General features: G+C 47.5%; 1 protein-coding gene across 1 annotated transcript in view; it reads right to left on the bottom strand.

Moving 5' to 3' along the window:
* Nucleotides 1-26,437, bottom strand: part of suclg1 (succinate-CoA ligase GDP/ADP-forming subunit alph) — an 89,543-nt gene that overhangs the window by 10,796 nt on the left and 52,310 nt on the right. Inside the window, exons 6-8 of the mRNA XM_085975537.1 lie at nucleotides 14,120-14,203; nucleotides 12,090-12,241; nucleotides 1,526-1,714 (exon numbers count right to left, since the gene is read on the bottom strand). Coding sequence (XP_085831663.1) covers nucleotides 1,526-1,714; nucleotides 12,090-12,241; nucleotides 14,120-14,203 — 425 coding nt within the window. The remainder of the gene's footprint in view (nucleotides 1-1,525; nucleotides 1,715-12,089; nucleotides 12,242-14,119; nucleotides 14,204-26,437) is intronic.

Below are 26,437 nucleotides of genomic sequence, written 5' to 3' on the forward strand. Positions count from 1 at the left end.
GAAGCTGGGAATGTTGGCTTGAGCAAGAACACTGACGTTGGTGCGCCTATCCTGCCAATGGATTTGCAGGATCTTGCGGAGGCAGCGTTGGTGGCACCTCTCCAGTGCTTTGGGGTGCCTGCTGTACATGGTCCATTTATCTGAGGCATACAGCAGGGCGGGTATCACTACTGCCCTGTAGACCATGAGCTTAGTGCCGAGTTTGAGGTCCTGGCCTTCAAACACTCACTTCCTCAGGCGACCGAAGGCTGCACTGGCACACTGAAGGCGGTGTTGGACTTCGTCGTCAACGTCTGCCCTTGTTGACAGTAGGCTCCCAAGGTATGGAAAGTGGTCCACGTTGTCCAAGGCCTTGTCGTGGATTTTGATAATCGGGGGGCAGCACTGTGTGGCGGGGGCAGGTTGGTAGAGGACCTTTGTCTTACGGATGTTTAGTGTAAGGCCCATGCTCTCGTACGCTTTGAGGTGGTGTTGACGATGGTTTGGAGTTCGACCTCCGAGTAAGCGCAGACGCAAGCGTTGTCTGCATACTGTAATTCGACGACAGAGGATGGGATGACCTTGGATCTGGACTGGAGGCGACGGAGGTTAAACAGTTTCCCGTTTGTTCTGTAAATTAGCTCCACTCCAGTGGGGAACTTACTGGGGGTGAGATGGAGCATTGCAGCAAGGAAGATCGAGAAGAGCGTTGGTGCGATGACACAGCCTTGCTTGACTCCGGTTCGTACATGAATTGGGTCTGTGGTAGAACCGTTGGTCAGGATCACGGCTTGCATGTCGTCGTGAAGCAGGCGGAGGATAGTGACAAACTTTTGAGGGCAGCCGAATTTGAAGAGGACACTCCATAATCCCTCACGGTTGACAGTGTCCAATTCCCTTTTGAAAGCCACGATTGAGTCTGCCTCCACCACCCTTTCAGGCAGTGCATTCCAGATCCTCACTTGACTGTGGCAGCATCTTCTTCCTTTGTGAAGACAGATGCAAAGTACTCATGCTTTCTGCCTCCATGCGCAGGTCTCCTTTTTGGTCCCAAATCGGCCCCACCCCTCCTCTTACCATTTATATGCCTATAGAAGACTTTTGAATTCCCTTTTATGTTAGCTGCCAATCTATTCTCATACTCTCTCTTTGCCCCTCTTACTTTCTTTTTCACTTCCCATCTGAACTTTCTATATTCAGCCTGATTCTCACTCTTTCAAAGAGCCGGCACAGGTCTGATGGGCCGAATGGCCTCCGCCTCTGCTGCAAGATTCCCTGAAATTGAAATGAATAAGGCAGAAAATCACAGTCAGATGAAGGAAAATCAGTGCGGAGGACTGGATCAAGATTAATTAAATTCATCTCAATTAGGACAATGCGCGAGATAGCAAAAGATCGATAAGACGAAGACAGAAGTAGTTCGGGTGGGGTGGAGGAGAGGGAGATGTTCACACAATGACCTGGATTCATATGGAGGATCTTACAGATGTTAAAACACACCCAGTGTTCAAGTCTTGCAAACTCTAGAATTGAAACTAATATTTACCTTATGTATGGTGCTACCCAGCTTGGCGGGGGACATGCTGATTACCACACCAGCATGCTGAAGGGCGGCAATCTTTTCCTTGGCTCCGCCTTTACCTCCGGCGATGATGGCACCAGCGTGCCCCATTCGCCGGCCTGGTGGTGCAGTAAGACCAGCAATGAACGACACCACTGGCTTAGCATTGGGCCCCTGTAAAAACAGTAAGTAACACATCGATCATCAAGCACCGACAGGTAGATAGTTTCACTGGATCAGTAACCCAGAGAATGAGTTCAACTCCCGCCATGGGTTGAGAATTTAAATTGTTTTTTTTTTTTTTAAAAAGCTGGAAATAAAAAGCTGGCATCATTAAAAAAGTGACCACGAAGCTGTTGGATTCTCGTTAAAAACCCAGCTGGTATTCGTTAACGTCCTTCAGGGAAGGAAATCTGCCATCCTTACCCGGTCTGGCCTATATGCGACTCCCACGTCCCACACCAATGTGGTTGACTCTTAACTGCCCTCTAAATTGACCTAGCAAGGCACTCATCAGTTGTATCAATTGTAACTTGGGAGAGGGGCAATAAATACCAACCTTGCCAGCAACACCCACATCAAGAATGGAAAAAAATTGGTTTTTTAAATGCATTTCTTCTGTTTTTTTAAAGTAAATTATGACCAAATTAGAGATTTTGATAAATTAATTTTAGTCACAGAATGAATCCTCATTGGGTAATCACTCAAAATAAACAAATACGAGCTATTCCTTTAATTTTATTTTACAACGTATGTGAAGCCCATCATCAGAAAAGCATCCATCCATCCCCCTATACACCAGCCGACTCATTTTTCAAACTCAATCCCAGTGCCATCAGATCTAACTCAGGTTACAAACAGCAACTTGCATTGTTACAGCAATATAGAATAAGATCCCGCAGAGGAAAATAGGAATGGATCGCAGAGTCTCTGGGGTAAGTTAGGATAGGTGACGGGAGGATTGGTTAAAAAAAAAGTGAACTTTGAAAAAGACTTTGGAAAATGAGATAAAGGAGAAAAATAAACAACAGTGGACACTAAACCGGAGGGAAAATGGAGAGCGTTAGGTTGAGGGACCAAAAGCATAGGACATTTTTGAAAACTGGGAGGAAGGGACAAGACAGAAGATAGAAACATAGAAAAATAGGAGGAGTAGGCCATTCGGCCCTTCGCGCCTGCTCCGCCATTCAATATGATCATGGCTGATCCTCTATCTCAATACCATATTCCCGCTCTCGCCCCATACCCCTTGATGCCTTTTGTGTCTAGATAGGCTGAACCAAAGGTTATCTATGGTAGTGAAGCACAGGGGATGGGAAGTAACGCAGTGTCAGTGGAGCAGGCAATACTTTCAGCACACAAGGCATGAGGAGGTCATTGAGGTAGGGTGAGTCAAGGCCATGGGAGGATGCGAGGACATGCATGAGAATTTTGCAATAGCCACTGGGAAGCATTGGAGCTGTGAGAAGATGGGGTAATGGGAATGAGAGACTGTGTGTAGGCGAGGACAGCTGCTGCGGTGTTTTGAACGAGTTGCAACTTGTGGAAGACTGGACACAGGGTGTCAGTCTAGTCTCCACATTTGAGAAGTTGAGCCTCTAGGTGATGATGGCATGGACTAGGGTTTTGGCAGCCAAAGAGGGATGAGGTAATGGGCCGAGACGGGGCAGTATTGAAGAGGTGGAAGAAAGCAATCTTGCCAGTGGAGCAGATGTAGGGGAGGGAAACTCAGCTTCCAGTTGGGAGAGGGGGCGTAGTGCAATACGGCAAGATTCATCACCTCTTAATGAGGTCGAGGCCTATGCTGGCAGCAGGGGAGACTGGTGGCATGAAAGCCAGACGTATGCAGGTGCTGGTGAGGGAGCTCCTAATCTCAGTACTGCCAGTTTACGAGTAATGAGCAATCACATTGAGCAAGGAGGTACTTATACTGTCTATAATTTAATACCCCCTTCTCTGAAGGAAAGAGGAAGGCCGAGTTATACGTTATCTCTTGTATCATGTGCACCAGAAATTGTTGTGCCAAAAACTTATAGCATGTTTGTGTTGCTTTCCCCTTTTAACAAGAGGGTGACTAATTCTGAAGTGAAACGGTAAAAATAAACTATGAAGTAGAGCCAATTTTAGTATTAACGGAACAGAGCTACACTCACAGATTAGCCCTCCCCCCCACACAGTGTCAGAGAAAGTTATCAAGTGTTTCAAAAAGTAGGTTATATGTAAACGAAAAGCACACAGGACACTCTTGATTTATTGCCCATTAGTGTACAATGTAGAAGATCGCTCATTTATATGCATTATATTATATTATGTATCCACTTCTGGTCATTACCAAGATATATTGGCATTTGCTCTTTAGATCTCCCACTAGACAACAAGATACTGGTCTTGCCTGAATTGGTGAAGCAACCCCAATATAGATGCAGAGGGGAAGGAAATCTCAGATGCACGAGAGTCTTAGCTGTATTTCAATGTCCTCTGGCAGCTAGGTACAGGTTGTGGAGCTGTCCAGGCTGTTGAACATCTTAAGAAGTTAGCAGCAAGTCCAAAAAAACCCCCACACTTCCATTACAAAACTTGCCGATTCTATGTACATGGAAATCATTAGGAAATTTCAACAAAATTATCAAGAACCAAGTTCCCCTGATGAGCATGTCAAATCTGAACCTCCTTTTGAACATCCCCAACATGCTGTGTTGACAATGCCTTAAACTAATCTTCTTGCGCCACTCAGCAGCTGTCAAGACAGAAAAGGGAATCAACATCTTGTTCTTTTGGACGATGCTCAAGTCCAAGTCTACAGAGAGGAACAGCAGTAACCGAGATTAATGTTACAGTCAGAGCTACCATCTGGCCCTTGTGCCAACAACAATTTTTAGTGTGATCAACATCAAACCCTCGCCATCCACTGCGCACCACTTCTGTGCACAGGATTCTTCAAGAAGAAAAAACAAGAGACACAAGCAGCAGTAATGTTCCCATCAAACCAGTTTGGGGGATTGAGAATGAAAATAAAGGCCAGCTAAAATTCAATTTGAAATAGCAAATCCCTCTTCAGAATAGGAAATGTCTTAAGAAAATCTGCATGAAATATGATTTTTCCAAAATCAAAACCACAAATGTAGGATTGAAATCTGGTCAATACAGAAAGAACATTGAGCTTCCCTACTGGCTCGGTTGGGTTAGCTGGTGAGTAGCCGAGCCACACAGACCAGGTTCGATCCCCAGTTTATGCGGATTTATCTCATCTCAGTTGGGTGGTGGCACAGGTACGACGCTGGGTTCGAAATAAAATCTGCCCGTGTTCCTGTCTTTGACAGCTATCCGGTAACCCCTGCTGGGAGTGAACGATTGAGGGCAGAATCTAGCTGGGCAGTGATTCTCTTCCTCTCCCCGTGGTCAAATACCCTCGCAACGTTCACATTCAACATTCACTGCCGATGTTATTCACGCATGAATAATGGGTACTTGAGCAAGGTACCGAGGGACAACCACCAACTGTGAAGCTATACCCTAGCAACAACAACAACTTGCATTTATATAGAGCGCCTTTAACGTAGTAAACCATCCCAAGGCGCAAGAGCCAGCAGCGGAGGGAATATTTTCTTAAATCTCATAAAAATGAGGGGGCAAGTTGATAAAACTGTTTGCATGGGAGCCTAGGTTTTCGAAATAGGGGCAAGAAGGCAATGTTAAATCTGTACAAATCATTGGTTCAGCTGCAGTTAAAACATATGTACAGTTTCTGATGCTCTATTATAGGAAGGGTATCCAGGTCATGGGTGTATAGTTATGAAGAGAAACTACTGAAATTGGGCCTCTTCATTAGAACAGCGAAAGTTAAAGGCGATTTGATGAAGGGGTTTGATAAAGGTACATAAGGGAAAAAATAACACTTATTTCCACTGGTTGGTGATGTAATTACTGAGGGCATCAATTTAAGATCATCACCAAAAGAACAAAGAACGGTTCGAAGAAACACAAAAAACAAAATACTGCGGATGCTGGAAATCTGAAATCAAAACAGAAAATGCTGGAAATACTCAGCAGGTCAGGCAGCATCTGTGGAGAGAGAAACCGAGTCAACGTTTCAGGTCGAAGGGTCATCGACCTGAAACGTTAACCCTGTTTCTCTCTCCACAGATGCTGCCTGACCGGCTGCGTATTTCCAAGGTTAGAATGTGGCTATGTAGCAGGTCGTTAGGAAATGGGAATGCCCTACCCAAACAGTGGTGAAAACTGAATCCATTAAAGGGAAATGGATAAGTATTTGAATAAAGAACATTTATAATTTTAAAATTCTCTGAACTGCTAGTTTGATCCACATGAAGATAAAACCAACAGCTTTTGCAGTTGTGGGTTGGTCTAACCTGTAAAATTTATCAATAGTTCATAGTCATTTTAAGAATTAGGATACTACAGATTCAGCCAATGTGGGATGGAGTCAGAAAAGGAGCAGAGACATCGACTAAATCAGCTTGGGTTTTTTTTCTTAAAATTCATTCCGGGATGTGGGCATTACTGGCAAGGCCAGCATTTTGAAGAAGGGTTCGACCCGAAACGTCAACTCAAATTTCTCTCCACGGATGTTGCCTGACCTGCTGAGTTTTTCCAGCATTTTCTGTTGTTATTTCGGATTTCCAACATCTGCAGTATTTTGCTATCGTACCGTTATTTATTGACCATCCCTAGTTGCCATGAGGAGGTGAACCGCTGCATTGTAGCAGCTTGATACAACGGAGTGGCTTGCTAGGACACTTCAGAGGGCAGTTAAGAGCCAAGCGCATTGGGGTGGGACTGGTCACATATAGGCCCAGACCAGGTAAGTACAGCAAAGGACATTAGTGAACCAGTTGAGTTTTTGTGACAATCCAACAGTTTCATAATAACTTTTAATGATATCAGCGTTTTATTTCCAAAATTCAAATTCTCAAACTGCCGTGGTAGGATTTGAACTCTGGACGACTAGTCCGGTAACCACGACACTACCCCACCCCACCCACAAGGTGAGGATAGAAGTGTTTGCTCAATCTCTGGCATTAGACACAAGAGCAGGAGGCCAGTTTGCCGTTCTCGTGAGGATTCTTACCGTAACAAGGGATATGGGGAGAAGGCAGGAACAGGGTACTGAGTTTGGATGATCAGCCATGATCTCATTAAATGGCGGAGCAGGCTCGAGGGGCCGAATGGCCTACTCCTGCTCCTATCTTCTATGTTTCTAAGGCTTGTAATGCCATGTTACTAGTTGGGTGTCTCCAGTGCGTAGAAGGATTTCTACAGTCAGATAGGATTTGACTAGCACTGTAAATGTGAAACACACTTCGATGTGATCCAGTAATAATCAGCAACTAGTTTATAGAGCAACGTTAGATCTTTACAATTCAAATTATTTTCGGTTCTAAATTCAAAAAAACATTTCCGTCCTTGATAAATGTGATACAGTTGCCACATTTTCAACAATGTGCTTTTCATTACTGCAAACTGTATCGGCCCAACAAAATCTACAGGCACTGCGATGTGCTTTTCACCGATGTTCCAACTTGAAATAAGTTACCCGATATTTTTAATATGTTACCCGATTTAATCAGGCTCCTTGTTACGGTAAGAATCCTCACGAGAACAGCAAACTGACCTCCCGCTCTTGCGTCTAATGCCAGAGATTGAGCAAACACTTCTACCCTCACAAGTTTCTAATGTATAGTCAAAGGGATAACATTGTGTTGTTCAGATCTTTCTAACAAAAATAGGATGAATTCTCAGTATCCTCAATACTAGTTTTAGAGCAATTGTTTTTGAAACGGTCTCCTCAGGTTCCTAATCATGCAGACATTCCCAATCCAAGTAACCATTTTTCACATCAGCCCTGACACTGAACAGACTACACAACCATGAAAGTCATCGTGGCCGAACTCAACCCGGTCCTCATCAAACATCCATGTCTATGCACCCTCCAGCAGGGAGCAGTGAATAGGGATCGCGAGCAGTACTTCAGCTGATCTCTTCCCCCCCACCCACTTCCCCCCCACGTCTCCTTCCCAAGCTCAGCACGTAGGCTGGCTAACTCCGCACAGACCACAGAATAAACTGGGAGCGTCCTTGGCTGTGCGGTTCAGTGCCGCAGTGCAGGTACTGACAGGGCCCACTTGAGTTTTATTTTCATGCGGCAGGACTCATTAGCAGGAACTTTCAATTCACTTGAGCAGTGACATATTTTTGATCACGGATAGATAACTTGGTCAATAAACTCCAAAACATGAGCAACTCCTCTCTACCGTCTCTTCAGGGTTAAACAAACAACAGCTTGTATTTATAGAACACCTTTAACGTAATAAAACGGCCCAAGGTGCTTCACAGGAGCGTTAACAAAATTTGACACCAAGTCACAGAAGGAGATATTAGGGTAGGTGACCAAAAGCTTGGTCAGAGATAGGTTTTAAGGAGCGTCTTAAAGGAGGAATGAGAGAGGCGGAGAGGTTTAGGGAGGGAGTCCCAGAGCTTAAGGCCTAGGCAGCTGAAGGCAAGGCCACCAATGGTTGAGCGATTATAATCAGGGATGCTCAAGAAGCCAGAATTAGAGGAGCGCAGAGATCTCAAAGCGTTGTAGGGCTGGAAGAGGTTAGGGATAGGGAGGGATGAGGCCATGGAGAGATTTGAAAAGGATGAAAATTTTAAAACTGAGGTGTTGCCGGACTGGGAGCCAATGCAGGTCAGGTGATGGATGAATGGGGCTTGGTGAGAGTTAGGATACGGGCAGCATTGTTTTGGAAGAGCCCAAGTTTAAGATGGGAGGCCAGGAGAGCAATGGAATATTCGAGTTGAGAGGTAACAAAAATAGTGAAGAGAACCAGAAGTCCAGGCTGGGTATAGATTCTGGGGAGAAGCATGGATCATGAGACATGTTACAAATAGTTATGCTTCTTACTTCTTTTGTTCAACTTTTACCTGGCTTAATCTGCTTGGCCACCATTATATTCCATCAACTGAATCTATCAATATCCTCCTTCAAAGAAAAATGTAATATTCCCAAGATTAGTCCCTGTGCACAATGCCACGTGCAACACGGCGTATTTAACAACAGTGCCGGCACTTCTAAAGTAATTCATTGTACATTCCATAGAATCTACAGCACAGAAACAGGCCATTCGGCTCAACTGGTCTATGCCAGTGTTCATGCTCTTCATGAACCTCTCCCACTCTACTTTATCTAACCCCATCAGCAAAATGTTCTATTTCTTTCTCCCTCATGTACTTATCTGGCCTCCCCTTAAACACATCTATGAAGCACTTTGGGATGCTTCTGATACAAGATGCTTTCTCACATGCAAAGTTTAACTCTTAATTAGTCCTTTGATTAACTTTCACTGGATTTTACATCAACCACCACATCAGGATACTAAATATCAATAACCAGTACAACCAATGCAACACAGCAAGGGTTTTCATTTCATAGGCGAGTGAAAACCTGTGGACTTTTTCCAAATAAAGAGAACAATGCCAGCCATTTGTTAAGAGGAAAGATAAAGTACGCACACAGGATTTTCCTCGTTCCTTGAATTTTAACCGCCACAAAGTTTAGGACAGTGCATCATTACAACGGAGGGAAGGCAATATCAAAAGCATCAGCCCAGTTTCAAAGCTGTAATTGGGACAGGCTTGTAAGAGTTCCGCAATCCTTCCTCAATTCCCACATCACACAAGCAGCACAATCTCAGTACGTCTGTGATCGAGCAGCACACTAGGTGAGCAGGCAAATGGCAAGGAACAATCTTTTGTACAGCATAATAAATCTCATGCATCCAAACTCCGGAATAAACCACGAGGTAGGAGGGTGACAGGAAGGGATGTGCAGGATGAACTTCAAAAGAATGATTTGCAGAAACAGGGGGGGGGAAGAACCTCCCCTTCCTCCAAGCCAGCATCACCAACTCAACAATCAACATGCCACAAATCAACACTTGAAGTGCATGGCTCCCATGCGGATCTGGTTTAAAATTAATAATGCAAATTTTAAAAAAAAACAAAGCCCTTTAGTGAGAGTTTAGGGCACTGCATCATCCAATAATACAAGCCCTACAACTAAAACACACAGATTTGTGTGGATCTTTATTATAAATTTATATTAAAATTACACGCATCTAAAAACAGGGGAATGAAATGAACCCAGGTCACCTTGTGAAAATGTTAGCACAGCACGTTATTATACATGCAGATCTTGTTTAAATGAATGAATATGTATATACATTGATACCTGGCAGGCAGCCAGCCCAGGAACATGCCGAGAAACTGAAAACAGTGCTGCGGTGTTGAAATTCAGTCCCTGGTTGTTCCTTAACTACCGTGGGGGGGGGGGGGGGGGGGGTTTCTGTGCTAATACAATCAATTAATTGATGCACAGTAATCATTAACATCAAGTTAAATCTATACGATTAAAAGTCTCACATACAAAGCATTTCACACTTCAAATATGGCACAAAAACATTGGCCCAGAAATTCGGGTCTCCACGGGTGAGTACGCAGGGGTACTCGCCCGTAAGCCCAATGGAAGTGCCGGTTTCCTGCATGCACTGCGCATGCGCGGGAAACCGGCACTTCCGTTCCCCTGAAAGCAGGGGTTCAGAGGTCGAACGCGTGTGCGGGAGAGGCAGCGCGTGCGCATTGAACTTCCGTTTTTTTTTTTTTTTTTTTGCAGGTTTTCCCGGGAAGGTAAGTCTCCAGAAGTTAGACATGTAAAAAGCAGGCGTAAGGCCTGCTTTTTACAAGGTAAGTGGTGAATTAATTAAAATTAAAACAATTTTTCCACAGGTTTATTATTTTTAAATACTTTAAAGAAAGGTAAGTTTATTTTTAGCCCCGTTAGAAGATAATTTTTTTTTTTTTTAATTTAAATTATTGTTTAAAATAAGTTATTTCATGTAATTTATAGTTTATTTAAAAATGTGATTAAAAAAAAAAAATATTTGAAGATTTAGTGATGTTTTGGGGCCCGTAGTTATTTCTAAGTTTGACAGCACTTCCTGTCAGACTTATGAATGGAGCATTCCCTGCTCCGATTGGCTCTCCATGGCCCACGTGATCCATGGGGACGCATCGAACTAACTGCGCCCCTGGGATACGCAAGCACTGTGCGCCGGCAGCTGGAGCAGGCCCAGGATCGGAATTCCACGGGGGCCCACAGCACAACGGCCGGCACGCTAGGTAGGTGCAGATCGGGGGCTTGCACCCGCGGGAAGCCCCCGACCCGAATTTCTGGGCCAATATGCTTTTCAATTTTGTTTGTTGGTCAAGCTGATATCGGGCAGACATAAAAACCCATCATCAGGGTCTCCAAACCAAGCAGTGAAGACCTCCACATGGATAGAAATTCTGCTGGTATGATAATGAATGCAGGCTCTCTCCTTGTAGGGTCACAGCCAACTAGCCTGAGCCCAGGGATTTTAGGCATCGGTTGGCACCAGTCAAGGCTTAGAATCATAGAACAGAAATTTACAGCACAGAAGGAGGCCAGTCGGCCCGTCATGTCTGTGCCGGCCGACAAAGAGCTATCCAGCCTAATCCCACTTTCCAGCTCTTGGTCCGTAGCCCTGCAGGTTACAGCGCTTCAAGTGCACATCCAAGTACTTTTTAAATACCACGAGGGCTTACAGACCCCGCTAGTGTGTGCCGGATACTGCTGGTCTTCAGCACAACTCACCATAGCAGCAGTGTTGACTGGCACCATCCTTCTGACCACTGACAGATTCAACACCATTCTTCTGACTGATTTAACAATGTGGTGTGTGTGTGTGTGTGCTAGGCCGTTGCAGCAGAGCCTGGTCTCCAATTGTCTTGGATCCCCTTGCCATTGGACCAAGACCTTGCTCTGTCAAGCCCGTGTGGTAGCTGGTGTGCAACGGCCACCTCACGTTAAAAGAATTCACGCACAGGCATCTTCCACCCTTTAAAATGAAGTTCGGGACCTGGAACATCAGGACCCTCATGGACAACCCCATCTGTGACAGAGACTGTAGGTCCCGCATTGGACTCAGCAGTCAGCTGAGAACCCATTTTTAGTGTGGAAGCAAGTCATCCTCGGCTCCGAGGGACTGCCTAAGAAGAACCACCTGTACACAGCCACCGATTCCCACAGCAGTCACTGAAGAGTGATTGCAGTGGAAATCCTGGCTGATCTCTTCCTCCCGCAACCCCACCCCACTCCACAGCCCAGGGGAACTGAGGCCAACTGTAGTGGCCCCCACTCTCACTCCAGATCAAACTGGGGACATTCTGAGCTCTGTGGTTCAGCACACCAGCTGCTGTACTCACCTCCCGAGCCCTGGGGCAAGTTGCAAAGCGTTTCTATTCTTCGGTTCAGCAGCTGAATATCCAATCTGACTGCTTAAAATGGGGAAACTATATGACCCGATATAGCAGCTCCTGCACACGATTTCCATTCTAATTCAAGGAAAGGCTTCCTTAATCAGCTCAGCAACCGACAGCTTATTCAACTACAAATGAACATTTTACAGAAGCCCACCCCATACACTTTTTAAAAAAGGAGTCTTGTACATACCATATTGCGCTGTTGCAAAAATTCTGCCGCATCCTCCTCAGCGTTGCCTCCAATCTCTCCGATTAGAACGATGCCTTCTGTTTTGGGGTCCTTCAGGAAGACGTCAAGGCAATCAATGAAGTCTGTTCCATTGAAAGGATCTCCACCAATACCTAGCATTTAAATCACCAAAATTACTGCGCATTTCAGCTCTACAAATTAAGGTTGCACAAGGGGTACGGTAGCTCAGTGGTTATATCACTGTAACAGAGGCCAGGACTAATGAGGCATGAGATCAAATCCCGCCACGGCAGCTGGGAAATTTAACTGCAATTAAATAAATCTGGAATATAAACCTAGCATCAGTAATGGTAACTGTGAAACTATCGGATTGTCATTAAAAACCCATCTGGCCTCACTAATGGCCTTTAGAGAAGGAAGCCTGCCGTCCATAACTAGTCTGGCCTATAGGTAACTCCAGACCCACAGCACTGTGGCCGACTCTTAACTGCCCTCCAAAATGGCCTAGCAAGCCATTCAGTTATATAAGGCGGCTCACCAGCACCTTCTCAAGGGCAATTAGGGATGGGCAATAAATGCCAGCCTTGCCCAAATATCGTGAATGAATAAAATAAAAAGCTTGTTTCATCGCTTGGACACAAGCATTCAGTTTAAAGAACAAGTCCAATTTTTTTGGACTATAGAAGCAATTTCCAGGTTTATTTACTTCCCAAGTTTTCAGTCACTCACTGTCCAGATTTAAAGGCCACAGGGCACGGATTTTTTTCTTTAATCATGGCACACATTACGAAAGGTTCTGGTCGATAATCGTGTGACTGGCAGATCTGAGTAATTAGTTTTTGCCAACGGCATGGGGAGCTGTAGGGAAAGAGAGCAGAGGACAAGCAGAGCACCAACAATCATTCCTCAGCACCCTGTAGCGTGCCTGCTCCCGAACTGGCACAGCAATCAGCCATACTCATGGGCAATGTTCCCACTAAGCCACACGTCCGCGCAGCAGTCTGGAGGTCTTGCGCAGGCCGCTCACCGGCTCCTACATGGAAGAAACCGTGCACGTGCGGAGATTTGAATGGGCCGCGCATCCAGTTAAAGGGACCACGCACAAAAAAAAATTTGAGGGAACGTTGGTCATGGGTCTTTTTGGGAATATACATTCAGTCATTTGTACCCTGTAACGCGCATGCTTCCCCCAACTACCACAGCGTTCGGATGGGGTCTTTTTGGGAATTGAAAGTCTCTGGATTTCCCCTTCCAGCCAAAATGAAGATGGATGGGGACCAGCATCCGAGTCAAGGATAGACAAATAAACACAGGAACAATCAAGACTAAAATGCAGATTTAAAATGTTTTTGATCAGGTTTTGGATTATCTTTTCATCCACTTGAACAGTTATGCTGAATAACTGTAGCTTACAGCTCTACGAAAGTCACAGCCAAAACAGACGTTGGCAAATATTAATTTATACCACCTTTTTTAGGGGTGCCAAACTCTGAAATACTGTCATAATTCTGAGAAATGCGACTTCTCTGGCTACTTAAAGTACACCACACGTTATCTCTACAGCTGTGAATGCTGGACATCAAAGGGCAAGAAAGGCTCAGAAAAGAGTGGGGAGAAAAAAAAATGAAGCTGAGGGGGACCCCAAAAGTGGCAGAAGCTATTTTGATATTGTTTTCAGTGGCGGTGTTTGCATCCCTGGTTCGTGAAGCGTAGGTCTCGTGTTGCTGGCTGCCACCCTAGCGGAAAGCTGCAAAACTCACCGAGGCCAGTGCCCAGAAAAACATGCGTGTTTTTCTAAACCAGCCGGAAAAGCAAACAACGGCAGCGACGAAGCTGCAAGTCATAACGTTACAGTATAACTTGGATCAAGATACACGCTGTATCCGTAACGGTGGAAACATCACGAGCGTGGTAACGATTGCACTGTTCCCACACAGTTTTCTTGGCACAGCTGCACCTATGGCAACACAGGATGAAAACACATGGCATGCAAGACAGGTCCGACCCTGGCATGAAAGCACGTGACTTACCAACACAGAGAGACTGGCCCAGTCCAACCTGGGTCGTCTGGTGAACAGCTTCATATGTTAGTGTACCAGATCTTGATACAATACCTGAAAACAAATACATTTGCTGGTTGAAAACATGAAAAATCCCAACTAAGATAGTTTCCGAGTTACAACGGTTCAGCATGCGATATCCCTATTACGTTCCCTATTTCAATTCGGTGTCAGCCGTGGCTCAGTGGGCAGCACCCTTGCTTCGGAGTCGGAAGGTTGTGGGTTCAAGTCCTGCCCCAGAGGCTTGAACACAAAAATCTAGGCTGACACTCCAGTGCAGTGCTGAGGGATTGCGGCACTGTCGGAGGTGACACGTTAAACCGAGGCCCCGTCTGCTCTCTCAGGTGGACGTAATAGATCCCGTGGTGCTACTTCGAAGAGGGGAGTTATCCCCGATGTCCAGGCCAATATTTATCCCTCAGTCAACATCACTAAAAGGAGATTAGCTGGTCACTATCGCATTGCTAAGGCTAAGGGGAATCAAGGGATATGGGGAGAAAGTAGGGACAGGGTACTGAATTTGGATGATCAGCCATGATCGCATTGAATGGCAGAGCAGGCTCGAGGGGCCGAATGGCCTACTCCTGCTCCTATCTTCTATGTTTGCTGTTTATGGGAGCTTGCTGTGTTTCCCACATTACAACAGTGACTATACTTCAAAAAATACTTCATTGGCTGTAAAGCGCTTTGGGATGTCCGGTGGTCATGAAAGGCGCTATAGAAATGTAAGTCTTTCTTTCTTTCCTTCCGAGACTCTTAACTGATCTCTGAAGTCACCCCGTTGTATCTAACAAATGTGTTTTGAATTGTGCTGGTGCACTGCCAAGACCTTGCACTAAAGAAAAGCTCGGAGCTAAATTTCCCCTTTCCTCGTCTGAATATGCTGACTCTTACTGGGGTACAGCTCCACCGAGCTCGGCCACTTGGTGTTCATTCTTTACGATGGAGCCGAAGCCAAATGTGTTATAGAAACACAGAAGGTAGGAGCAGGAGTAGGCCATTCGGCCCCTCGAGCCTGCTCCGCCATTTAATGAGATCATGGCTGATCATCCAAATTCAGTACCCTGTCCCTGCCTTCTCCCCATATCCCTTGATCCCCTTAGCCTTAAGTGTTTTAGGCTGATCAACCCAATCCTGCCCTCAGCTGAAGGTCCAGACACGTGGAATCAGAGCAAAACCAGACTAATACTTTCCCTTCCTTAATCCAGGGCTCGGAGATCAACTGTTGCCCCCCACCCCCCCCCAATTACTGTCTGGACTGAATATTTTAAATTTAGCAAGGACTGAGAATCGAACCTTTTTACGGTTCCTATCTGTACAGCTCAGATCGACTGGTGGAACCATAGTAAACTGCAACAGCGATTTATTTTGATATTTGAGACTTAATAGAGAAATTGAGTGCTTAGCCAAAATCAGCCAGGAATCCTTTTCCTAACTGCTGCCCAGTGACCTCCCCAGAAAGTGTCCATGAGTGGATGTCAGGTGACAGCAGGATTAGACTCGGTGGTAATGCCCTTCACGTTGAATAGGCTCCTGACACTCAATAACCATAGGCATGCAAAATGTCCACTTGAACTAGGTGTCAGAGGATGGCTGATGACTGTGAAACCAGGGCCTTCAGGGGAGCAGAGGAGAAAGTTGGGCTAAAGAACTCACACAGAATAACCGGTCAAGAGATACGGGTATGAGGAGAGAACATTTCAATAGAAAATCTCCCAAAAAACTCGGCAGTTCATATCAATCGCCCCCTGCCTTAGCTAAACGTATTTTAGCTCCCAGTCTCGCTATGCCCCAAATTTTAAAATGTTGTACTTGTCTTCAGAACCCTCCATGTCCTCACCCCTCCCTATCCTCATTACCTCCTCCAACCCTACAACTTGCCCCCAAAATTTCTGTTATTCTGACTCCCATCGCCTTGTAGATCCCCTCTCCCTGCCTTGCCTTCAGCTGCCTGTACCCCACTAGCTGGAATTCCCTATCTACCTCACCACTTCCCTCTATTCTTTACAAGACCTCATTGACCAAACCCTTGGTCACCTTTCTTAATCTCTCGTTTGGCTTGGCAGCTGTTTGCCCCTCTAAACTCTGAAGTGTCCAGAGACATTTTTCCCACATTAAATATATATATATATATATATATATATATATATACACATATATACACTAGCTGAAGTGCCTGGCGGTGCTGAGGGTTTTTTGAGGGCATGTTGTTGGAAGAGAGAGAGAGAGAGAGAGAGAGAGAGAGAGAGGAGGGGGTGGGGGAGAGGAGGGGGTGGGGGGAGAGGAGGGGGTGGGGGAGAGGGGGTTGGGGGGGGGGGAGAGAGGGTTGGGGGGGGGGGGAAGAGAGGGTTGGGGGGGGGAAAGAGGGGGGGGGGGGAGGGAAAAGAGGAGGAGGGGGGGGGGGGGGAAGAGTGAGACAGAGGAAAGGAGAGAGGGTGAGTGGCCCGCGGCCGCAAATGGAGCCAAGCCCCGGGAACGGGCGTGAGCCGGCTTGAGGCTGCGAGAGACGGCCGGGCCCGGTTGTCAGGGTAACCCTTCCCCCCCCTCCCGAGACACGGCCGGGCCCAGTTGCCGGGGTAACCCTCCCCCACCTCCCGAGCCCCGGCCCCCCCCCCCGCCCTCCCGAGCCCCGGCGGCCCCCCCCTCCCTCCCTCCCTCCCGATCACCCCCACCCGCCCTCCCGAGCACCGGCCCCGCCCTCCCGCGCCCCTCCCCGAGCTGGCTTGAAGACCGCCAATTGTGGCTGGGCCTGCGCTACCGCGCTCTGTGTCTCGGGCTTGAGACGCCGCCCGGGACTGGAGGGAGGGAGCGAGTGAGTCGGAGCACGCCCAGTTACACCCTGAATGCGCATGTGCAGCACGCACACAGCTTGCTGGTAATTGTAGTCGTTCCTTGTCACGTTGGACTGAGGCTTCCCTGGTTACTGTTGCTAGGTGACATGAGGAGAAGGAGCCGCAATGTTTTTTTTTAAAGATAAAACCCCCGAGAGAAATAAGGAGCTATGAACAGAGTTTATTTATATTTTTAGGAAAAAACTGCAGTAAATTTTTTTAAAAGTCGGTAATTAAAGCGGGGAAAAATCCATTAAACGTTCTCCCCACCCCCCGTCTGCCTCCGAATGAAAACCGCGACGTCTTTGTCGGAAAGCGCTCCCTGGGTTTTTAAAAAAATAAAAAAAAGTTGATTTCCAATGCAAGTGTGGAGGAAATGGCCGAAATGTTTGTATTTCTTTTTAAAAAGATAAAACCCCGATGGGAAAAAGAAATGAATAGTTAAGAATCAAGATGGCTGACACTCACCTCAGTTCAGAATGATTAGGCCCGCCCACACACGCACCGATTGGTCAACCATCAGGTCACTGAAGTGTAGGATTGGTCAATCGTCACGTCACTCAACTCTAAGATGGTCCGCCCGCACACACAATGAACCCGCCCCCGTGACGCAGCGATTGGTCGACCGTCGGGTCGCTCGACTGTACGATTGGTCAACCTTCACGTCACTCGATGCTAATGAGCGGATAATGAGCGGAATTTTGAACGTTTTTGGTATACCGTCGGCACAATTTTTGTCCAACCAAAAAGTAAATACGCCTATGAGAGTCCCCTAATGATAAGCTTTCTTTTGATATAACATATGTGTAGGTACGCTCTATAACTTTTGATTGTATAGCCAGACAGAGAGAGCGAGCGAGCGCGAGAGCGAGAGCGAGAGAGCGAGAGAGAGAGCGAGAGAGAGAGCGAGAGAGAGAGCGACAGAGAGAGCGACAGAGAGAGCGACAGAGAGAGCGACAGAGAGAGCGACAGAGAGAGCACCACCGACCATATCTATACCCTTCACACTCTCATTGAAAAACATATACACCAAACAAAAAATGGGAAAATATTCGCTTGTTTCATTGACTTCAAGAAAGCCTTTGACTCTATTTGGCACGAAGGGCTCTATTACAAACTTCTTCAGTGTGGAATAGGGGGCAAAGTCTATGACCTTACTAAATCGATGTATCTGAAAAATAAATGCGGTGTCAAAATTGGAGAAAAACGCACCGGTTTCTTCACCCAGAGAAGAGGCATCCGGCAGGGTTGCAACTTGAGTCCGACCCTGTTCAACATATACATAAATGAGTTAGCAGACAAGCTGGAGCAAAGCGAGTCACCGGGTCTCTTTCTCCTGGATGGGGGAAGTGAAATCCCTGTTCTATGCGGACGACCTGGTTCTGCTGTCTCCCACAGAACAGGGATTACAGCAACATTTAGACCTACTCGACAAATACTGCCAAAATTGGGCCCTGACAGTAAATCTAAAGAAAACCTCATGATTTTTCAAAAAAGGCCCAGATGTCAGGAAAACAAATACCAGTTTACTCTCAGTGATACCATCATAGGACACACTATGAGCTACACTTACCTTGGTCTAACCATTACAGCATCAGGGAGCTTCAACATAGCAGTGAATGCACTAAAAGAAAAAGCCTGAAGAGCCCTATATGCAATAAAAAGAAAATTCTACAACATCCAAATTCCAATCAAAATCTGGCTCAAAATATTTGATAGTATAATCCTGCCCATTGCGCTGTATGGTAGTGAAGTATGGGGCCCACTCAATCACCATAGCTACACTAAATGGGAAAAACACACAATAGAAGCACTACATGCAGAATTTTGCCGAAGCATTCTTCGCACCCAAAGGAAAACACCAACAAATGCATGTAGAGCCGAACTAGGCAGATACCCACTGATAATAAACATCCAAAAACGAGCACTAAACTTTCTAAATCACCTCAAATCTAGTTCCCCAGACACCCTTCATTTTAAAGCCCTCCAGACCCAAGAGCTGAACCCAGAAACGAGTCCCCTGAGTCAGTTGTTACTGAAACTAAGTTCTCCTACCCAGCCGGACCCTGACCAGTCCCAGACCAACACTGCTCCCCAAACACCAATCCGAGTGAACCAAATCATTAAACAATGCAAAGAAACCTACCTGGAACATTGGAACACAATAACCAAAAGCCAAAGCAGATTAGAATGCTACCGGGCCCTAAAAAGAGAATATAAACTGGCAGACTATCTCTCGACCATCAGAGACACAAAACAGAGACAGACCCTCACCAGATACAGACTAAGCGACCACCAACTGGCAATTGAAAAAGGAAGATACAAGAAATCCTGGCAACCTAAAGAAAATAGATTATGTGATCACTGTCTGGCCGGCGAGGTTGAGACAGAGGTGCACTTCCTCCTAAAATGCGAAAAATTCAACGAGACAAGAAACATATATTTTGACAAGCTCAGCCTTACAACCCCAGATTTCAAAGAATTGGATGACCTGTCAAAATTAAGAATAGTCCTGGGGGAGGGAGACAGACCATATCTTGGTGCCCAATATGTAACAACATGTCACAACCTGAGGAACATTGAGTGACTAATGAGCACACCCATAGCATATATACGCTAAAAATGTTTAAATCAATACCGAATGTACCCAACGACTGTTTTAAATTAATACTGAATGCACCCAACGAGGGTCAACGACTGTTTAAATTAATACTGTCTGTACCCAACGAGGGTCAAAAACATTTGACACCTACAGCATGTTGGAAACCTGTACTTTTTGTTATGTAAGCTTTGGCAACATGGTTCCCTGTAAACTTTCATGCCAATAAAGCAATTGAATTGAATTTGACAGAGAGAGACAGACAGAGAGAGAGAGAGACAGAGAGAGAGAGACAGAGAGAGAGAGAGAGAGAGAGAGAGACAGAGAGAGAGAGACAGAGAGAGAGAGAGAGACAGAGAGATGTCACACCAGCCATCGCAAATCGGAACAACCTTGACTGTGAAATAAATAAAAGCGGTAGGGAGGTAGTGCAACTCTGCCGAGCCTTAGGCCTGTACCTAGTTAACGGTAGGTTCAGAGGGGACTCCTTAGGGAGACTCACATATTCCTCAACTCTTGGGTCTAGTGTGGTGGATTATACAATCACTGACCTGGACCCCTGCGATATCAACGCATTCACTGTCAGGCAGCAATCCCCCCTCTCAGACCATAACCAAATAAATGTGTACCTTAAACTTTCTGCCCAAACCACAGACACAAAAAAGGAACCCAGTAAGCTCCATAAAATAAACCAGACATACAGATGGGCCCCAGACAGTGGAGATAAATTCATCACAGCACTAAATTCACCTGATCTCACAAGTAAAATATCAAAATTTAAAGAAAATCTATATGAGATCACCAGAGATGGTGTAAACATGGCCATAGAGGATATAAATATGATCTTCCATGAGGCAGCTGTAAAAGCCGACCTTGTGAAACAGAAGAGAAAACGTTACAAAAGACAAAATAAAAATGAGAAATGGTTTGACCACGAATGCAAAAATGCCAGAAAAGACCTGAGAAAAATATCAAACCAAAAGCATCGCCAACCAAACAATCCAGACCTACGTATTAGATACAATGAGACCCTCAAAAGATATAAACACACCATTAGGAACAAAACACAAAATTATACCCACAAAATACTCGAAGAAATTGAAAACTCCATTAATCCAAATCAATTCTGGGATATGTGGAATAACCTGAGTACAACACAATTGCAAGCATTACCAATCCAAGACGGCGACATCTGGAGAACACATTTTGAAAACCTCTACAAAGACATCCCAATGAACGAAACAAACCCAAGTCAACATCATGTCACAGAAAAACTCCACACATTAGAAGCAACAATTAAAGACAACCAAAACCCTCTAGACTCCCCAATCACATGGAAAGAACTGGCCACAAAAACAAAATCTCTCCACCTAAAGAAAGCCTGTGGTCCAGATGTGGTAAACCACGTTCACTATTGTATCACTGTTAGTAGTTAGCACTGTTCACCACTGTTCGTTATAACTGTATCACTGACCACTATTGTATCACGGTACGAGGTCGCCTCTTGCCACACTGCTATACCTGGGATGACCACTGCCGACTCCGCCTTGGCTCCACCCACCAGGCCAGGTATAAAGGTGAGCGACTGGCTGGTATTCCTCCTGCTTGGATCGGATCACCCACGAGAGTGGGCTCTGTTATTTAGTCAATAAAAACCTTTAGTCACCTTCGTAACTCTTCGCCTTTTATTGGAGGAATTGATAGGTATATCAATTTTATTGACTAAATTTAATGATGTCCAACAACGAGTCACAACCGGCGGAGGAGCCACCAGCGCAGCTCCCAGGAGCACAGCCACACCAGCCAGCTTGGCTGCGAGCCCTCAGACCGCCGTACCTGGACCTGAACCCACGAGCAGCAAACTCAGCCGCAGACTTTAAACACTGGCTGGTCTGCTTCGAATCATACCTGAGAGAATCCAGCGTCCCTCAGGCATCCAAACTAAGTGTCCTGCAGGCACAACTGAGCCCGAGAGTATACACTCTCATCGAGGACATGACTACCTACGAGACCGCCATCAACCTGCTGAAACAGAAGTACCGGACCCCGGTAAACTACATGTACGCTAGGCACCTCCTAAGATCACGGCCGCAACAGCCAGGAGAATCAGTAGCCGAATTCTCACAGGCGCTATATGCACTCGCCAGGAACTGTGAGTTTAAATCGGTGTCGGCAGCCGAAAATACTGAAGATAATATCCGCGACGCATTCCTGAAAGGCCTACGGTCCGAGTACTCACGGCAAAGACTGCTGGAAGCTAAAGACCTCAGCATGGAAAAAGCTGAAGCCCTCGCTATCTCCCTGGAAGTGGCCCACCAAGATCAGGAAGCATTCACCAGGTACTGCTCGCGACCCTGGGACTCGGGCCCGACCCCTACCACAGCACCCTTCCCAGCGCCGCCCCCGGGACCTACCTCTGCGTCGGCGTCCCGGACCCGACCGGCCCCGCCACCCCCGGCACCGGCCCCGACATCGGGCATCCGCGATCGGGCCGCCGGCTGTTTTTTTTGTGGCCAGGAGAAGCACCCGAGGTCGCGCTGCCCAGCCAAGAACTCCATATGTAAAACCTGCCTGAAGAAAGGCCACTTCTCCAAGGCCTGCAGGAGCGGATCCTCAGAGGCCAGCAGTGCCGCATGCGAACTATGGGGGCGGCCATCTTCGTTTAGGGCAACTGAGGCCAGCATCCCCACACATGAGTCATGGGGGCGGCCATCTTTGTTTAGGGCAACTGAGGCCAGCATCCCCACACATGAGTCATGGGGGCGGCCATCTTTGATTAAGGCAACCGACCCCAATAGTGCCTCATGGGGCCCTACCTCGTGGGAGACGCCATTTTACTCACCACGCCCGACCGCCTCGCCCGCAGATGACAACGACTCGCTCGGCTACACACTAGCTTCCGTCACCCTGGACCAAGCCCGCCCGCACCATCTGTCCAAGTCAATGATGGACATCAAAGTGAACGGCCACGCCACGACCTGCCTGTTCGACAGCGGAAGCACGGAGAGCTTCATCCACCCAGACACGGTGAGCCACTACTCCCTCTCTGTCCTACCAACGCGCAGCCGAATCTCGATGGCATCGAGGTCCCACGCCACGGACATCAGCGGCTACTGTGTCGTGACCCTGTCGGTTAAGGGCACGGAGTATAAAAACTTTAAACTCCTCGTCCTCCCCCATCTCTGCGCTGCCGTCCTACTAGGGCTGGACTTCCAATCCCACCTCCAAAGCGTAACCCTAGCATACGGTGGACCCCTCCCCCCACTCACAGTCAACAACCAGCAAACGTTAAACCGCCCACCGCGTAACACCTGCAGCCTCTCCACCCTCAAGGTCCCGCCACCCTCTCTGTTTGCTAACCTTACCCCTGACTGCAAACCCGTCGCTACCAAAAGCAGGCGGTATAGCGCCGGGGACAGAGCCTTCATTAGCTCTGAGGTGCGGCGCCTCCTGAAAGAGGGCATTATCGAGGGGAGCAGCAGCCCCTGGCGTGCCCAGGTCGTAGTCGTAAAGACCGGCGATAAAAACCGCCTGGTCATCGACTACAGCCAGACCATAAACAGATATACCCAGCTGGACGCATACCCCCTCCCCCGCATATCTGACATGGTCAATCAGATTGCACAGTATAAAGTATTCTCGACCATCGACCTGAAGTCGGCCTACCACCAACTCCCTATCCACCCTGAGGACCGCCAGTATACCGCCTTCGAGGCGAATGGGCGCCTATACCACTTCCTTAGGGTCCCCTTCGGTGTCACTAATGGGGTCTCGGTCTTCCAAAGGGAGATGGACCAGATGGTTGACCAGAACGAACTGCAGGCTACATTCCCCTACCTAGATAACGTCACTATCTGCGGCCGCGACCGGCAGGAACATGACGCGAATCTGGAGAAATTCCTCCGTACGGCCCAACGGCTGAACCTCACCTACAATAAGGAGAAATGCGTGTTTAACACCACGCGCCTTGCCATCCTCGGCTGCGTAGTGGAGAACGGAATCATCGGCCCCGACCCAGAAAGAATGCGCCCCCTCATGGAGCTACCCCTCCCCCACTGCCCTAAAGCACTTAGGAGAACCCTGGGGCTTTTCGCCTACTATGCCCAATGGGTACCCAATTACGCGGACAAAGCCAGACCCCTCCTGAAAGCCACTTCCTTCCCCCTCACGGAGGAGGCGTGCGCGGCCTTCTCCCTCATTAAGGGAGACATAGCCAAGGCCACGATGCACGCAGTGGACGAGTCCATCCCCTTTCAGGTGGAGAGCGACGCATCCGACTTCGCCTTAGCCGCCACCCTAAACCAGGAGGGGAGGCCAGTGGCCTTCTTCTCAAGGACCCTACAGGGCCCCGAGATCCGACATTCGTCGGTCGAGAAAGAGGCCCAGGCGATCGTGGAGGCAGTACGGCGCTGGAGGCACTACCTGGCAGGCAAACGATTTACCCTCCTCACCGACCAGCGTTCGGTGGCTTTCATGTTTAATAACAAGCTGAAGGGCAAAATCAAGAATGACAAGATTTTGAGATGGAGAATCGAGCTCTCCACCTACGATTATGAGATCTTGTACCGGCCAGGCAAGCTGAACGAATCCCCTGATGCCCTTTCACGAATGACATGCGCCAGCGCGCATATCGATAGGCTTCAGACCCTCCACGACCAGCTCTGCCACCCCGGAGTCACCAGACTCTACCATTTCATTAAGGCCCGCAACCTGACCTACTCCATCGAGGAGGTCAGGACCATGACCAGGAACTGCCAGACCTGTGCGGAGTGCAAACCGCACTTCTATAGGCCGGACCGAGCAAGCCTGATCAAGGCCACCCGCCCCTTCGAGCGCCTGAGCATCGACTTTAAGGGGCCCCTCCCGTCCTCTGACCGTAATGTGTACTTCCTCAACATCGTTGATGAGTACTCCCGTTTCCCCTTTGCCTTCCCCTGCCCCGACATGACCAGTAGCACGGTCATTAAGTGCCTGAATGCCCTCTTCGCCTTGTTCGGGTTCCCGAACTATATACACAGCGACCGGGGCTCCTCCTTCATGAGCGAGGAACTCCGGCAATTCCTCCTAGAGAGAGGTATTGCAGCAAGCAGGACCACCAGCTACAACCCCAGAGGTAACGGTCAGGTGGAAAGAGAGAACGCGACGGTATGGAAGGCCGTCCTCTTAGCCTTAAAGTCTAAGGGCCTCCCAACCTCCCGCTGGCAAGAAGTCCTCCCGACAGCGCTGCACTCCATCCGGTCATTACTTTGCACGGCCACTAACACCACCCCCCATGAACGAATGTTCGTTTTCCCCAGGAAGTCGACTACGGGAACCACTCTACCAACCTGGCTGACCGCCCCGGGGCCGGTCTGGCTGCGGAAACACGTGAGGACCCATAAAACGGACCCCCTGGTCGAGAGGGTGAACCTCCTGCACGCCAACCCCCAGTACGCCTACGTGGCGTACCCAGACGGGCGGGAGGACACTGTCTCCCTACGAGACCTCGCACCCTCAGCCGATCCGGAAACACCGCCACCACCCCCCCCAACCTCAGTCCAGGTAGACGGCATGCCGGAACCCCACGAGCCCTCGCCGACCACGCAAACACCAGCATCAACACCGGATAAGGCACCAGCACCGGATAAGGCAACACCACCGCTGCGGCGATCGGAGAGGCTTACGAAGCCTCCGGACAGACTGACCTACCAGAATTGGTAGTACACTTCACCCCGCCGGACTTAATTCTAAACAAGGGGTGAATGTGGTAAACCACGTTCACTATTGTATCACTGTTAGTAGTTAGCACTGTTCACCACTGTTCGTTATAACTGTATCACTGACCACTATTGTATCACGGTACGAGGTCGCCTCTTGCCACACTGCTATACCTGGGATGACCACTGCCGACTCCGCCTTGGCTCCACCCACCAGGCCAGGTATAAAGGTGAGCGACTGGCTGGTATTCCTCCTGCTTGGATCGGATCACCCACGAGAGTGGGCTCTGTTATTTAGTCAATAAAAACCTTTAGTCACCTTCGTAACTCTTCGCCTTTTATTGGAGGAATTGATAGGTATATCACCAGACAACATCAAAAATGAAATGCTCAAGTTCAGCAATATGGAGATGCGGGGTGCGGTACTCAAGTTATTCAACATCATATTACGTTCAGGCTGTTTTCCCGATATCTGGTGCCAAGGACTAATCTCTCCCACATATAAAAGTGGAAACAAATCAGGCCCAAATAACTACCGCGGCATCTGTGTCAACAGTTGTCCAGGGAAGTTATTCTGCAGTATTCTAAATAGTAGATTACTGGATTTTCTTAACAAACATAATATCCTTAGAAAAAATCAAATAGGCTTTCTTCCAAAACATCGCACCACCGACCATATCTATACCCTTCACACTCTCATTGAAAAACATATACACCAAACAAAAAATGGGAAAATATTCGCTTGTTTCATTGACTTCAAGAAAGCCTTTGACTCTATTTGGCACGAAGGGCTCTATTACAAACTTCTTCAGTGTGGAATAGGGGGCAAAGTCTATGACCTTATTAAATCGATGTATCTGAAAAATAAATGCGGTGTCAAAATTGGAGACAAACGCACCGGTTTCTTCACCCAGAGAAGAGGCGTCCGGCAGGGCTGCAATTTGAGCCCGACCCTGTTCAACATATACATAAATGAATTAGCAGACATGCTGGTGCAAAGCGAGTCACCGGGTCTCTGCCTCCTTGATGGAGAAGTGAAATCCCTGTTCTATGCGGACGACCTGGTTCTGCTGTCTCCCACAGAACAGGGATTACAGCAACAATTAGACCTACTTGACAAATACTGCCAAAATTGGGCCCTAACAGTAAATCTAAAGAAAAC

This window comes from Somniosus microcephalus, chromosome 2 (assembly GCF_052327205.1).
Source record: "Somniosus microcephalus isolate GS21.2 chromosome 2, FLI_Smic_1.0, whole genome shotgun sequence".
Classification (NCBI taxonomy): domain Eukaryota; kingdom Metazoa; phylum Chordata; class Chondrichthyes; order Squaliformes; family Somniosidae; genus Somniosus; species Somniosus microcephalus.